Here is a 12,554-nt window from a genome sequence, read left to right on the forward strand (position 1 = left end):
GGGCCACTAAGGGACCAGAAAGTCTCCGGGATCTAGAGTGAGGGGTAACAAGAGGGTCCTCATGGGGGCCCCTCGTGGCTCTGACCCCTGGACTTCCAGCCTGCCAGTGTCCCTTCCTCTAAGCCCCGTCACTGAAGGCCTGAGGCCCCAGAAAGAGGGAGGAAAGTTGACTTCAGATACCCCAGCCCCGCCTCTTCCCCCTGCCTGCTCAGCTTCCTCTCTCTACTTCCTGCTACTGCAGGCCTCTCCTCCGAGAACAGGTAGGGCCCCCGGGGACCGAGCATCTGGCATCTTCAGCCCCTGCTGCCTCCCTTTGGTATGAGGCAGCTGCCCTGACCCACCCCTGCCATGCACTGCCCACAGCCTCCTCCTCTGCCACGGTACCCAAGCAGGCATCTGCTTCCCTCTCCCCTACCCTCCCCTCCCTTCCTTCCTGCTCTTGCCTGGGCAGGGCACCTGCGCCTCCCTCCCCACCTCCCTCCTTCCTAATAACACCCTGGGCTTCTGGTCAATGGCTTAATGTATTTGTTTAGCTGCCTATTATCCATATGCTACACCTGCCCCAAACAAGAATGGAAGGCCCTGACGGGAGGAGCCTGTCCTGTTCATCACCCTGTCTCCAGGACAGAGGCACCTAATTCCAGCCTGTATTCAGTAAATACTGGATGGATGGATGGATGGATGGAAGGGAGGAAGGAAGGAAGGAAGGAAGGAAGGAAGGAAGGAAGGAAGGAAGGAAGGAAGGAAGGAAAGGGAAGGAAGGGAGGGAGGGAGGGAGGATGGATCCTCCCCAGACCAGGTCTCCTGCTCCTGGGACTGCCGCTGGGAGAAGTGCCACCCTAAGTGATAACCTACACAGGACTCTGTACCTGGTTAGGAGCTGGGGCCTGATGGGTGGATGGAGAGAGAGGAACAGATGTGTGATAACGCAAGATGAGTAGAACGTTCACGGTAGAATCTCGGTAGTGGCCATGTGGATGTTTCCTGTACAATTCTCTCAGCTTTTCTCTATGTCTCAAATTCTTCATAATAAAATGCTGGGGGAGGAGATTCAGTGGCCCCTCCATGGTGTGGGAAGGGAGGGAGAGGGGATGATATATGGGCTGCCTACTGTGGGCCAAGAACTTCTCCAGGCACTGACTTGGTTTTGCCAAGGGCTGGCCCACATTGACACAGCTGCCATGGCTGTTAAAAATCTTAAAATGTTTCCTACCACTTAGTAAAGAGCTATTGTTTTGAGTCCTCTCCCCACACCGCAAGACACACTGGCCTCTCTCCTGGGATCCCCAAATTCCCCACCATCCGGTACTAAAGATTTAACCCCTGCCGGCCGGGTTGGCCGGGTGTGGTGGCTCATGCCTGTAATCTCAGCACTTTGGGAGGCCGAGGCAGGGGGATCACTTGAGGTCGGGAGTTTGAGACCAGCCTGGGTAACATGGCAAAACCTTGTCTCTACTAAAAAATACAAAAATTACCCAGGCGTGGTGGTGCATGCCTGTAATCCCAACTACTCGGGAGGCTGAGGCACAAGAATCGCTTGAACCCAGGAGGCGGAGGTTGCAGTGAGCTGAGATCGTGCCACTGCACTCCACTCTGGGCAATACAGTGAGACTCTGTCTCAAAAATAAAATAAAGAATTAACCCCTGCCACGGCAAGCGACCTCTGGGGTCCATTCTGATTGGTCAGGGTCTCTGCCATATTGACTGTAAATATCTTGAACATGACCCGAGGGCTGGAGCAGCCTTGAGTCTTACCTTTCTCCCTGCCAGAGGCCAGCTCATGACTCACTGGCTTCCTGCAGCGTGAGGATGGCCCAGACAGAGGACAAGGCACCTGAAGTCCCCACAGAGGGGGTGAGGTGAGGCTACTAGGGCTGAGGCTATGCCCTCCTTCCCCTACATCCAGAAACCCTTTCCATCCAATACCTGCCTCACTACAGAATCCTGAATCACATCTCTGAGCCTCTGTCCTGGGCCTGCCCCATCCTGTACCTTTGACCTCACCTCAATGTCCCACTGCCCACCTCTGACCCCTGACTCCCTGGACACTGTCCATCCCAGGCTGGTCCCACCACAGGTGAACAAAGCAGACAGGACCCCTCTAGGGGTCCTCAGCACCCTAGAGCCACTTATTCGCCTGCAGAGGACATGGGGGGTGTGGCATGTGCCAGAGCTGGATACCCAGGATGCGGAGGCCCTTGTGGGGCTGTGGCCACTAGGGGTGAGTACTCACAGCTGGGGGCCCATCCTGACCCCCATGACACCCTAGATTAGGACTCTGCTGGTTACTAGCGACAAACACGACACAAATTGGGCAAACCAAAAAGGCTATTTGTTGCTGGGTGCAATGGCTCATGCCTGCAGTCCTATCTACTCAGGAAGCTGAGGTGGGAGGATCATTTGAGCTCAGGAGGTCAAGGCTGCAGTGAGCTGAGATCACGCCACTGCACTCGAGCCTGGGTGATGGAGCAAGACCCTGTCTAAAAAAAAAAAAAAAATGTAATTTCAAGAAGGTCTGGATCCTGAACTTCAGAACATTTATAAATTCCTCTTCTTCCCAAGAGGCTTTGCTTTCAACCGCGGGGAATTTTGGATATTTGGGACTGAATATAACAAACACCTGTCCTACAGCGGCTTAAACAAATAGGCATTTATCTTCCTAACATAACCAAAAAGGCAGCTGCTGGCTTTAGATCAGCAGCGCAGTGACATCAAGGCCAGCATAGCTATAATTCTCTTGGACTTCCTTCACAGCTGCCCGGGGGCTGCCCCAGGCCCAAGCACCTGTATGCATTCCAGGCAGGAAGAACGGAGGCACCACTTGCATCTGTTTATTTTACAGAAAAAATAAAGGTTTTCTTTTCTTTTCTTTTAATTTTGAGAGTTTCACTCTTGTTGCCCAGGCCAGAGTGCAATGGCATGATCTCGGCACACTGCAACTTCCGCCTCCCAGGTTCAGGCGATTCTCCTGCCTCAGCCTCCTGAGTAGCTGGGATTACAGGTATCTGCCACAACGCCCAGCTAATGTTTTGTTTTGTTTTTTTTTTTTTGAGATGGAGTCTTGCTCAGTTGGCCAGGCTGGAGTGCAGTGGCACGCTCTCGGCTCACTGCAAGCTCCACCACCTGGGTTCACGCCATTCTCTTGCCGCAGCCTCTCGAGTAGCTGGGACTACAGGTGCCCACCACCACGCCTGGCTACTTTTTTGTGTTTTTAGTAGAGACAGGGTTTCAGCATGTTAGCCAGGATGGTCTCGGTCTCCTGACCTTGTGATCCACCCGCCTCAGCCTCCCAAAGTGCTGGGATTACAGGCGTGAGCCACTGCACCCGGCGTAATTTTTTGTATTTTTAGTAGAGATAGGGTTTCACCATGTTGACCAGGCTGGTCTCGAACTCCTGATGTCAGGTGATCCACCCACCTCGGCCTCCCAAAGTGCTGGGATTACAGGTGTGAGCCACCGTCCCCGGCCAAAATAAAGGTTTTCACAACTGATTCAGAAAATATAGATGGCTGGCCGGGTGTGGTGACTCACGCCTGTAATCCCAGCACTTTGGGAGGCTGAGGTAGGAAGATCGATCGCTTAAGCCTAGGAGTTCAAGACCAGCCTGGGCAACAGAGCAAGGCCCTGTTTCTTTAAAAAAAAAAGAAAAAAGAAAAAGAAAAGAAAGAAAGAAAGAAAAAAAAAGATGGGGCCCAGGTAGCAATATTTTTAATTTTTTATTTTTATTATTATTTTTTGAGATGGAGTCTCCCTCTGTCACCCAGGCTGGAGTGCAGTGGCACGATATTGGCTCACTGCAACCTCTGCCTCCCGGGTTCAAGCGATTGTCCTGCCTCAGCCTCCCGAGTAGTTGGGATTATAGGCGCCCGCCATTACACCCGGCTAATTTTTGTATTTTTAGTAAAGACTGGGATTCACCACGTTGGCCAGGGTGGTCTCGAACTCCTGACCTCAGGTGATCCACCCGCCTCGGCCTCCCAAAGTGCTGGGATTACAGGCGTGAGCCACCGTGCCCGGCCGTAGCAGTATTTTTAACAGCTCTCTTGGGACGTATACAGCCAGAGCTAAGAACCACCACCTATATCAATCATGATCCATATATCAATCACACTCATGGCTGGGTATATTAATGCCGTGAACAAGGAATTCTGCAAAGAATGTGGAATAGATTTGGAGAGGACAGCAAACGGGGGCTACCACAGTTTCCTCCTCAGGAGGGTATCATCCTTCCCAGCTCAGAGCTGTATGCCACCAGTTTAGCAACACCAGTGTAACAAATGAAGTCTTTCCTAAAGAGCTCCAGCACGCAGTGGCTCACGCCTATTATCCCAGCACTATGAGAGGCCAAGAAGAGCGGATCACTTGAGGTCAGGAGTTCAAGACTAGCCTGGCCAACGTGGTGAAACTCTGCCCCTGCTAAAAATACAAAAACTTAGCCGGGCGTGGTGGCAGTCGCCCGTAATCCCAGCTACTTGGGAGCCTGAGGCAGGAGAATCGCTTGAACCTGGGAGGCGGAGGTTGCAGTGGGCAGAGATTGTGCCACTGCACTCCAGCCTGGGCGACAGGGGGAAACTCCGTCTCAAAAAAAAAAAAAGAAAAAAAAATCCTGTGGAAGATGTCCATTGGCTGAGCTTGAGTCACATGTCCGTTCCCTGAACCAAACAGTGGGCCGAGAACACCCTCATCCTATTGGCTAGATCAGGTCCCTGGGCCCACCCCCAGGGCTTGGGGGAAGTCAGCCCAACACACATGGACTGCCAGTAGGGAGAGGGTTTCCCTAAAGGAAATTTGGGATGTGGATCCCAAAATAAGGGAAATGGATGCTAGTCAGGCAAAAGTAACAGACATCTGCGCACACCTTTGTCACGCTGGCCTTTGTCTCTATCCCCCAGAGTTTCTTGGTCACAGGACGTGACCCCAGCCAGGTACTGGTGTTGAGGACAGGACCTTTACCAGGAGAAGTCAACACCTACCAGATCCAGAAGATTCCCAGAGGTAAGGCACCTCCCCTGAGTTTCCAGCCCACAGTCAATTGATCACTAAGAACTGTCAGCTGGACCGGCGCGGTGGCTCACGCCTGTAATCCTAGCACTTTGGTAGGTCCAAGCGGGTAGATCGCTTGAGGCCAGGATTTCGAGACCAGCCTGGCCAACATGGCAAAACCCCGTCTCTACAAAAAACACAAAAATTAGCCGGGCTTGGTGACGCGCGACTGTAATCCCAGCTACTTGGCAGGCCGAGGCACGAGAATAGCTTGAACCCAGGAGGCGGAGGTCGCAGTGAGCCAAGATCACACCACTGCCCTCCAGCCTTGGCAACAGAGGGAAACCCTGCCAAAACAAAACAAAACAAAACAAAAACACCTGTCAGCTTTGCTTCCAAAATATCTGATGAATATTTCCAATCCTGTTTCCCTTTCCTTCCCGCAATCCATTCTGAGCCCAAGATATTTTTCAATATCAATCAGATGTGATACGCCCCTGCCCCAAATCCTGGAAAGAACATGCAACATCCTTAGATGCAAAATGCAAACTCCTTGTCATGATCTATAAGGTGCTGTGTGATGTAGTTCCTGCCTGTCTCTCTATCTATTGCCCCTCATTCACTCTGCCCCAGACACACTGTTTCCCTCTGTGTGTCTTTAGCATGCTAAGTGTGTTCCAGCTTCAGGACCTCTGCTTGGGTTCGTCCTGTATGAACGCTTTTCCTGGAGGGGCTGGTTTAGTCTCCATCCTCCAGGCCTCTGCAGAAATGTAACCTTTCTTGACCATCATAGTTAAAAGATGGCACCTTGGTCACTTTCTTTTTCTTTTTTCTTTTTTTTTAGACAGAGTCTCACTCTGTCGCTCAGGCTGGAGTGCAGTGGCCCAGTCTCGACTCTGCCACCTCTACCTCCCAGGTTCAAGCAATTCTCATGCCTCAACCTCCCAAGTAGCTGGGATTACAGGTGCACACCACCACACACGACTAATTTTTTGGTTTATTTTTATTTTTATTTATTTATTTTTTATCATAATTTAAGTTCTGGGATACATGTCCAGGATGTGCAGGTTTGTTACATAGGTATACAGGTGCCATGGTGGTTTGCTGCACCCATCAACCCATCATCTACATTAGGTATTTCTTCTAATGCTATCCCTCCCCTAGGCCCCCACCTCCCAATTTTTTGTATTTTTAGTAGAGATGGGTTTTGCCATGTTGGCCAGGCTGGCTTGAACTCCTGACCTCAGGTGATCCACCCACCTCAGCTTCCCAAAGTGCTGGAATTACAGGCGTGAGCCACGGTACCCTGACTGTTTTTTTTTTTTTTTTCTTTGAGACGGAGTCTCGCTCTGTCGCCCAGGCTGGAGTGCAGTGGCGCGATCTCGGCTCACTGCAAGCTCCGCCTCCCGGGTTCACGCCATTCTCCTGCCTCAGCCTCTCCGAGTAGCTGGGACTACAGGCGCCCGCCACCACGCCCGGCTAATTTTTTGTATTTTTAGTAGAGACGGGGTTTCACCGTGGTCTCGATCTCCTGACCTCGTGATCCGCCCGCCTCGGCCTCCCAAAGTGCTGGGATTACAAGCGTGAGCCACCGCGCCCGGCCCCCTGACTGTTTACTCATTTATATTCTGCCTTTTCCCCCTCCACCCCCCACTAAAAGGTAAGCTACAGGAAGGCAGTGAACTTGTCTGCCTTTTGATAACTGTATCTCCAGTGCCTGGAAATGACTAAGGGCTCAGTAAATGTTTGTCTAATGAATGAATCCTTGTTGGTGGCATAAGTGGTACACAAGAGTAAAGATGGAGACTCCAAGGAGTGGGAACTTCCCTGTTCTGAAGGTCCCTGGGGGGATTCTGAAGGAATGGGGGAGCAAGAGCATCCCAGGGGACAGAAGACTGCCACCACTCAAGTTTACTTTCTCCTTCTTCCTCCCCCCACCACAGGTGTGTCCCTGGAATCCTCCAACCTCTGCATGCCAGACCTGCCCCATCTCCTTGCCTTTCTATCAGCCAGCAGGTACAGGTCACCCATCTGAGGCACTAAGGGGGACCATTCCCTAAGACACCCCACTGAAACTGCGGCTCCCACCTCTTTATTCTCAGGGATGTTCTGCCCAGAACCCTGCTCTTGCCCCCTCCCACTCTAGGGCCCAGAGATGAACACACAGGTGAGGCATGGTTCTCTAAAGAGGGCACAGCCAACCTGCCAATTTCCTTGCTCCAAGGCTATGAATGGGGCTTTGGGGCCCAGACTACTGGGTTTGAGGGGAATATAGAACTGGAGACTAGAGAGAGCTGGGGGCCTGGACTTCGTAGTCCCAGAGGGAGGAGGGGATGGGGGCCTGTATTCCTGGGTCCTAACAGAGGAGGGGATTGGAGGAGAAAGGAACTGGGAGTCGAGGACTCCTGGGCCTAAGTGAGAAGAGGACTGGGGGCCTGGACTCCTGGGTCTGACTGAGGAGGGGCCAGGAGCTAAGCCTCAGCACCTCCAGCAATGAAGCTTGGAAGTAAGTCTCCTGGTGCCTTGAGGGGACCAGGGCTGGTCTCTTGGATACCTAGGACACCTTCTCACTTCTGCTGGCCCCAGATCCTCTGCAAATCGGCAGGGTCCAACAGGACACCCCAGGGAAGGTGCTTTCCATTGTGAACCAGCTCTACCTGGAGACCCACAGAGGCTGGGGGAGGGAGCAGACCCCTCAAGAAACAGAGCCAGAGGCTGCGCAGAGACATGATCCAGGTTAGCTGGGCGGGGCCCTGGGCCTTTGAGGGAGGAGGGAGCTGCTGCCCCTGTTCTAGGGGACCGAACGCCCTCCTCACTTCCAGCCCCCAGGAACCCTGCGCCTCACGGGGTCTCCTGGGTGAAAGGCCCGCTCAGCCCGGAAGTGGACCATCCTGGGCCGGCTCTCGCCAGCCTCCTGGAAGAGGAGGAGGAAGATCTTGAAGGAAAGGAGGAAGGAAGGGAGGACGACCCTGAAGAGGAAGGCCCTGAGGACGTGCTCACCATTCACGTCCAGTCTCTGGTCAGGGCCCGGAGCAGCTACGTGGCCAGGCAGTACCGAAGCCTTCGGGTGCGCATCGCCTCAGATTCTGGGGGTCCCCACGGGTCTGGGGACCCGGCCACGGAGCTGCTTCAGGATGTGCGGCACCTTCTTACTGACCTCCAGGATCACCTGGCAAAGGACTCCTACATCAGGGCTGTCTTTGGAAGCAGGGGTCCTGGGGTCCCCAAGAAGGGCGAGGATCCAGGTAATGGGAGGACGGGAAGGGAGCCCCCACGGGTTCAAGTGTGCAACTTCGTCCTCTCCATCGGCGCGCACACGTTTCCTTCTGCACCCACACGCCCTTCCTACATATCCCACGCGTTCTATCGCCCACGTGTGCGTGCAAGTTCACACCCAGGCTCACTCTTCCACACATGTTCTCACCCATGTCTACACTCACGGGGGACCAGAGCTAGGCAGGAGTGGCTGTGGGCCAGGGTGGGTTGTTGGAGCGCGTGGGTAGGCGTGGGACAACTTGGCGGTCCTGTGCTCACCCATCCCCCACCCCCCGTAGGCCCCGCGCTGGAGACGGCGGTGTGCCAGGCGGTGCTGGCGCCCCTGAAGCCGGCCCTATGGACACGACTCCGCACACTCCGAGCACCCGAGCTGCGGCGGCTGCGGCGGCGACAAACAGCCCTGCGGGCGGGGGCGGGGCCTCCGGGGGCACAGGGGCCGGTACCGGAGGGGCAGAGCCCCGCCCCCGCCTTGCGGAGCCGCATCCACGAGCGCCTTACGCACCTCCACGCTGCCTGCGCCCCGCGCCGCAAGGTGGCGCTCCTCTTGGAGGTGTGCAGAGATGTCTATGCGGGCCTGGCTCAGGGCGAGAACCAAGGTAAGGGAGGGGTCAACGTCTAGCGTGGTAGGGAGAGCCTTGAGGGTTGGGGGAGCCAGGCGGGAGGCGGGAGGCGAGTATGCAGGTGCACGTCGAGGGAGAGGGTAGCACTGGTGGGAGGAGTCTATGCGGTCCTGGGGATTCTGGTAGGAGGCGCTGTCATGCCCGACAAGGCGGAGGGGCAGCCAGCCCTCACGGTCCTGGGGATCGGATGGAAGGTGTCTACGCGCCCCCATCCATGTGAGGACCTTTCCTCGGGTTTTCCCAGAACCCCTGGGGGCCGACGCCTTCCTGCCTGCGCTGACCGAGGAACTCATCTGGAGCCCGGACATTGGGGAGACCCAGCTGGACGTGGAGTTTCTTATGGAGCTCTTAGATCCAGATGAGCTACGGGGAGAGGGTGAGCCCCCAACTCCAGAATGCTGGAACCCAGCGATCCAGTACCTCCGGGATCCCAAACAGCCTCGCCCTGCAGCAGGAGGGACGGCAGGCAAACTGCAGGGGGATTTGGGGCGACCAGGGAAGCCGAGAGGACGGAGCTGACCTCCCTTTCTGTCCCCAGCTGGGTACTACCTGACCACGTGGTTTGGGGCGCTGCACCACATTGCCCACTACCAGCCTGAAACAGACCGCGCTCCCCGGGGGCTCAGCTCCGAGGCCCGCGCCTCCCTGCACCAGTGGCACCGCAGGCGGACGCTGCACAGAAAGGATCATCCCGGAGTCCAGGTGACTGCCCATCTGGCTGCAGGTAGAAGGGAGGGTGAGACCTGGTGCCCTTCTGACCCAGCTCCCACCTCTCCCCACAGGCCAACCTGCCCTTTAAGGAGCCATGGGCAGAAGAGACTGTGCCAGGGACCAGTGACAGCTAGGGGTTTCACACCCCTCCGCACACCCCTCCGTTCATGCCTGTAATCCCAACATTTTGGGAGGCCAAGGTGGGAGGATTGCTTGAGCCCAGGAGTTTGAGACCAGCCTGGGCGAAACAGTGGGACCCCCAACTCTACCAAAAATAATAAACAAAAATTAGCCGGGCATGGTGGCATACTCCTGTGGTACCAGCTACTCAGGAGGCTTTGCAGTTTTAGACAGGGGTATCAGAGAAAGCCTCACTGAGGTGACATCTGCAGAGAGGCCTGAAGGAGGGGAGGGGAGGGGAAGAGCAGAGTGGATATTAGGAAGAGCATTCCGGGAAGCAGGATGAGCCAGTGCAACGGCCCAGAGGTAGGCTGTTCCCTTTTCCTGGGACCCCTCCCTCCTCCTTGCTGCTCCTAAACCACATGGGTCAGGAGTCTGGACTGACCCAGGTACGTCTGGCATCTTGCTTGAGGAAAAGGGGGTTTTGTTTTGTTTTGAAAGGAGGTCTCTGTCTGTTGCCCAGGCTGGAGTGTAGTGGCATGATCTCGGCTCACTGCAGCCTTAACCTCCTGGCTCAAGCAATCTCCCTGCCTCTGCCTACCAGGTAGCTGAGACTACAGGCACCTACCACCATGCCTGTCTAATTTTTAAAATTTTTTATAAAGATGAGGTCTCTCTTCGTTGCCCAGGCTGGTCTGAAACTCCTAACCTCAAGCAATCCTCCCACCTCGGCCTCCCAAAGTGCTGAGATTATAGGCGTGAGCCACCGTGCCCAGTTGTGATCATTTTTCCCAAAGAATGTTATCACTTGCTAACAAACCATATATTTATTTATTTCATTGTTCATAGTAACTACAATTTAAAAAACTAAAAAGAAACAAGTGAGGCCTGGTGCGGTCACTCACGCCTGTAATCCCAGCACTTTGGGAGGCCGAGGTGGGCAGATCACCTGAGGTCGGGAGTTCAAGACCAGCCTGACAAACACGGAGAAACCCGTCTCTACTAAAAATACAAACTTAGCCGGGCGTGGTGGCGCATGCCTGTAATCCCAGCTACTCCGGAGGCTAAGGCAGGAGAATCGCTTGAATCTGGGAGGCGGAGATTGCGGTGAGCCGAGATCCCGCCATTGCGCTCCAGCCTGGGCAACAAGAGTGAAACACCATCTCAGAAAAAAAAAAATAAGAAAAAGCAAAAAGAAACAAGTGAAGTTAACGTTAATAATAATATATTTGATTTAACACAATGTATCCCAAATATTATCACTTCAACATGTATCCATATTAAAAAGTTACTGAGATATTTAAAACTTTGTATGTTTGTGTGTGCCCATGCTAAAGCTTTGAAATTTACTCTGCATTTTACACTTAATCACATCACAGTTCGGACTAGTCACATTTCAAGTATGCACTAGCTACATGAGGTTTCTAGCCACCATTTTGGACAGCACAGCCTTAGAATGTCAGCTCGAGGAGGCTGGGGATCTCTTTTGTTTATAGCTGCATCTTCCTGAGTGCCTAGACCAGTGCCTGGTACACAGTTCAATAAATATTTGCTGGATGGGCCAGGGGTGGTGACTCACGCCTGTAATCCCAGCACTTTGGGAGACCAAGGCAGGCGGATCACGAGGTTCAAGAGATCGAGACCATCCTGGCTAACATAGTGAAACCCCGTCTCTACTAAAAATACAAAAAAATTAGCCAGGTGTGGTGGCGGGGGCCTGTAGTCCTAGCTACTCGGGAGGCTGAGGCAGGAGAATGGCATGAACCTAGGAGGTGGAGCTTGCAGTGAGCAGAGATTGCGCTACTGCACTCCAGCCTGGGCCACAGAGTGAGACTCCATCTCAAAAAACAACAACAACAACAAAACAACAACAAACTTGCTGGATGAATCAATGAACAAGGTTTCTATAGCAGGCTGGAAAACAGATCCCCAAACGATACCTGTTGATACCTGCTTTTTGTTTTTTGGTGTTTGTTTTTGTTTTTGAGACCGAGTCTTGCTCTGTCGCCCACCACCATGCCCAGCTAATTTTTTGTATTTTTAGTAGAGACGGAGTTTCATCGCGGTGGCCAGGCTAATTTCGAACTCCTGACCTCAGGTGATCTACCCGCCTCGGCCTCCCATAGTGCAAGGATTGCAGGTGTGAGCCACCGTGCCTGGCCTTGTCAATGAATTTTATAGGCTTAGGTTATATGTATGTATGTCTTTTTAACATTGTTTCAGTCATCTGATATATGCTCCAAAGTCTGGTATCTCCAATTGTTTCCCCAAAATAGCTGTTGTGTTTTTTCCCAATCTAAAATCTAATCCAAAAAAATAAATAAATAAAAAATAAAATCCAATCTAATCTAGGCTGTCTGCCTGTGTGTGGTGGCTCTCGCCTATCATCTCAGCACTTTGAGCGGCTATAGTGGGAGCATCTCTTGAACCCAGGAGTTCAAGACCAGCCTGGGTAAAATGGCAAGACCTTGTTTCTACAAAAATAAAAAAAATTAGCCGGGCATGGTGGTGAGCACCTGTGGTCCCAACTATTCAAGGGGCAGACACAGAAGGATCTCTTGAGCCTAAGAGGTGGAGGTTGAGGCTGCAATGAGCTGTGTTCATGCCACTGCACTCCAGACTGGGTAACAGAGCAAGACCTTGTCTCAAAAAAATAGAATAAAATACAATAAAATGATACAAAATTCAAGCTGAGCACAGTGGCACATGCCTGGCCTGACGTTTGAGATATCTATATCTATACGTATAGATATATCTCTATATCTATACGTATAGATATATCTCTATATCTATACGTATAGATATATCTCTATATCTATATCTATATCTATACGTATAGATATA

General features: G+C 53.0%; 1 protein-coding gene across 1 annotated transcript; it reads left to right on the forward strand.

Annotated features, from left to right (window-relative positions):
- Window positions 1-10: 10 nt before the first annotated feature.
- RINL (Ras and Rab interactor like) lies at window positions 11-12,351 on the forward strand. Its single transcript, XM_032173009.2, has 12 exons — window positions 11-260; window positions 1,771-1,859; window positions 2,062-2,221; window positions 4,893-4,995; window positions 6,927-6,999; window positions 7,086-7,150; window positions 7,570-7,719; window positions 7,806-8,228; window positions 8,538-8,855; window positions 9,124-9,255; window positions 9,418-9,581; window positions 9,662-12,351. Exons 2-12 carry the CDS (start codon window positions 1,810-1,812, stop codon window positions 9,722-9,724), a joined length of 1,701 nt encoding a protein of 566 aa, XP_032028900.1. The 5' UTR covers window positions 11-260; window positions 1,771-1,809; the 3' UTR covers window positions 9,725-12,351.
- The last annotated feature ends 203 nt before the right edge of the window (window positions 12,352-12,554 follow it).

This window comes from Hylobates moloch, unplaced genomic scaffold, assembly GCF_009828535.3.
Source record: "Hylobates moloch isolate HMO894 unplaced genomic scaffold, HMol_V3 SCAFFOLD_13, whole genome shotgun sequence".
Taxonomy (NCBI): domain Eukaryota; kingdom Metazoa; phylum Chordata; class Mammalia; order Primates; family Hylobatidae; genus Hylobates; species Hylobates moloch.

Bases quoted from the DNA above. Each gene is read 5' to 3' on its own strand.
- RINL (XM_032173009.2), top strand. From the start codon at position 1,810: ATGGCCCAGACAGAGGACAAGGCACCTGAAGTCCCCACAGAGGGGGTG. The intron at 7,720-7,805 runs GTTAGCTGGGCG...CCTCACTTCCAG, and splicing joins TGCGCAGAGACATGATCCAG to CCCCCAGGAACCCTGCGCCT. The intron at 8,856-9,123 runs GTAAGGGAGGGG...GGGTTTTCCCAG, and splicing joins GGCTCAGGGCGAGAACCAAG to AACCCCTGGGGGCCGACGCC.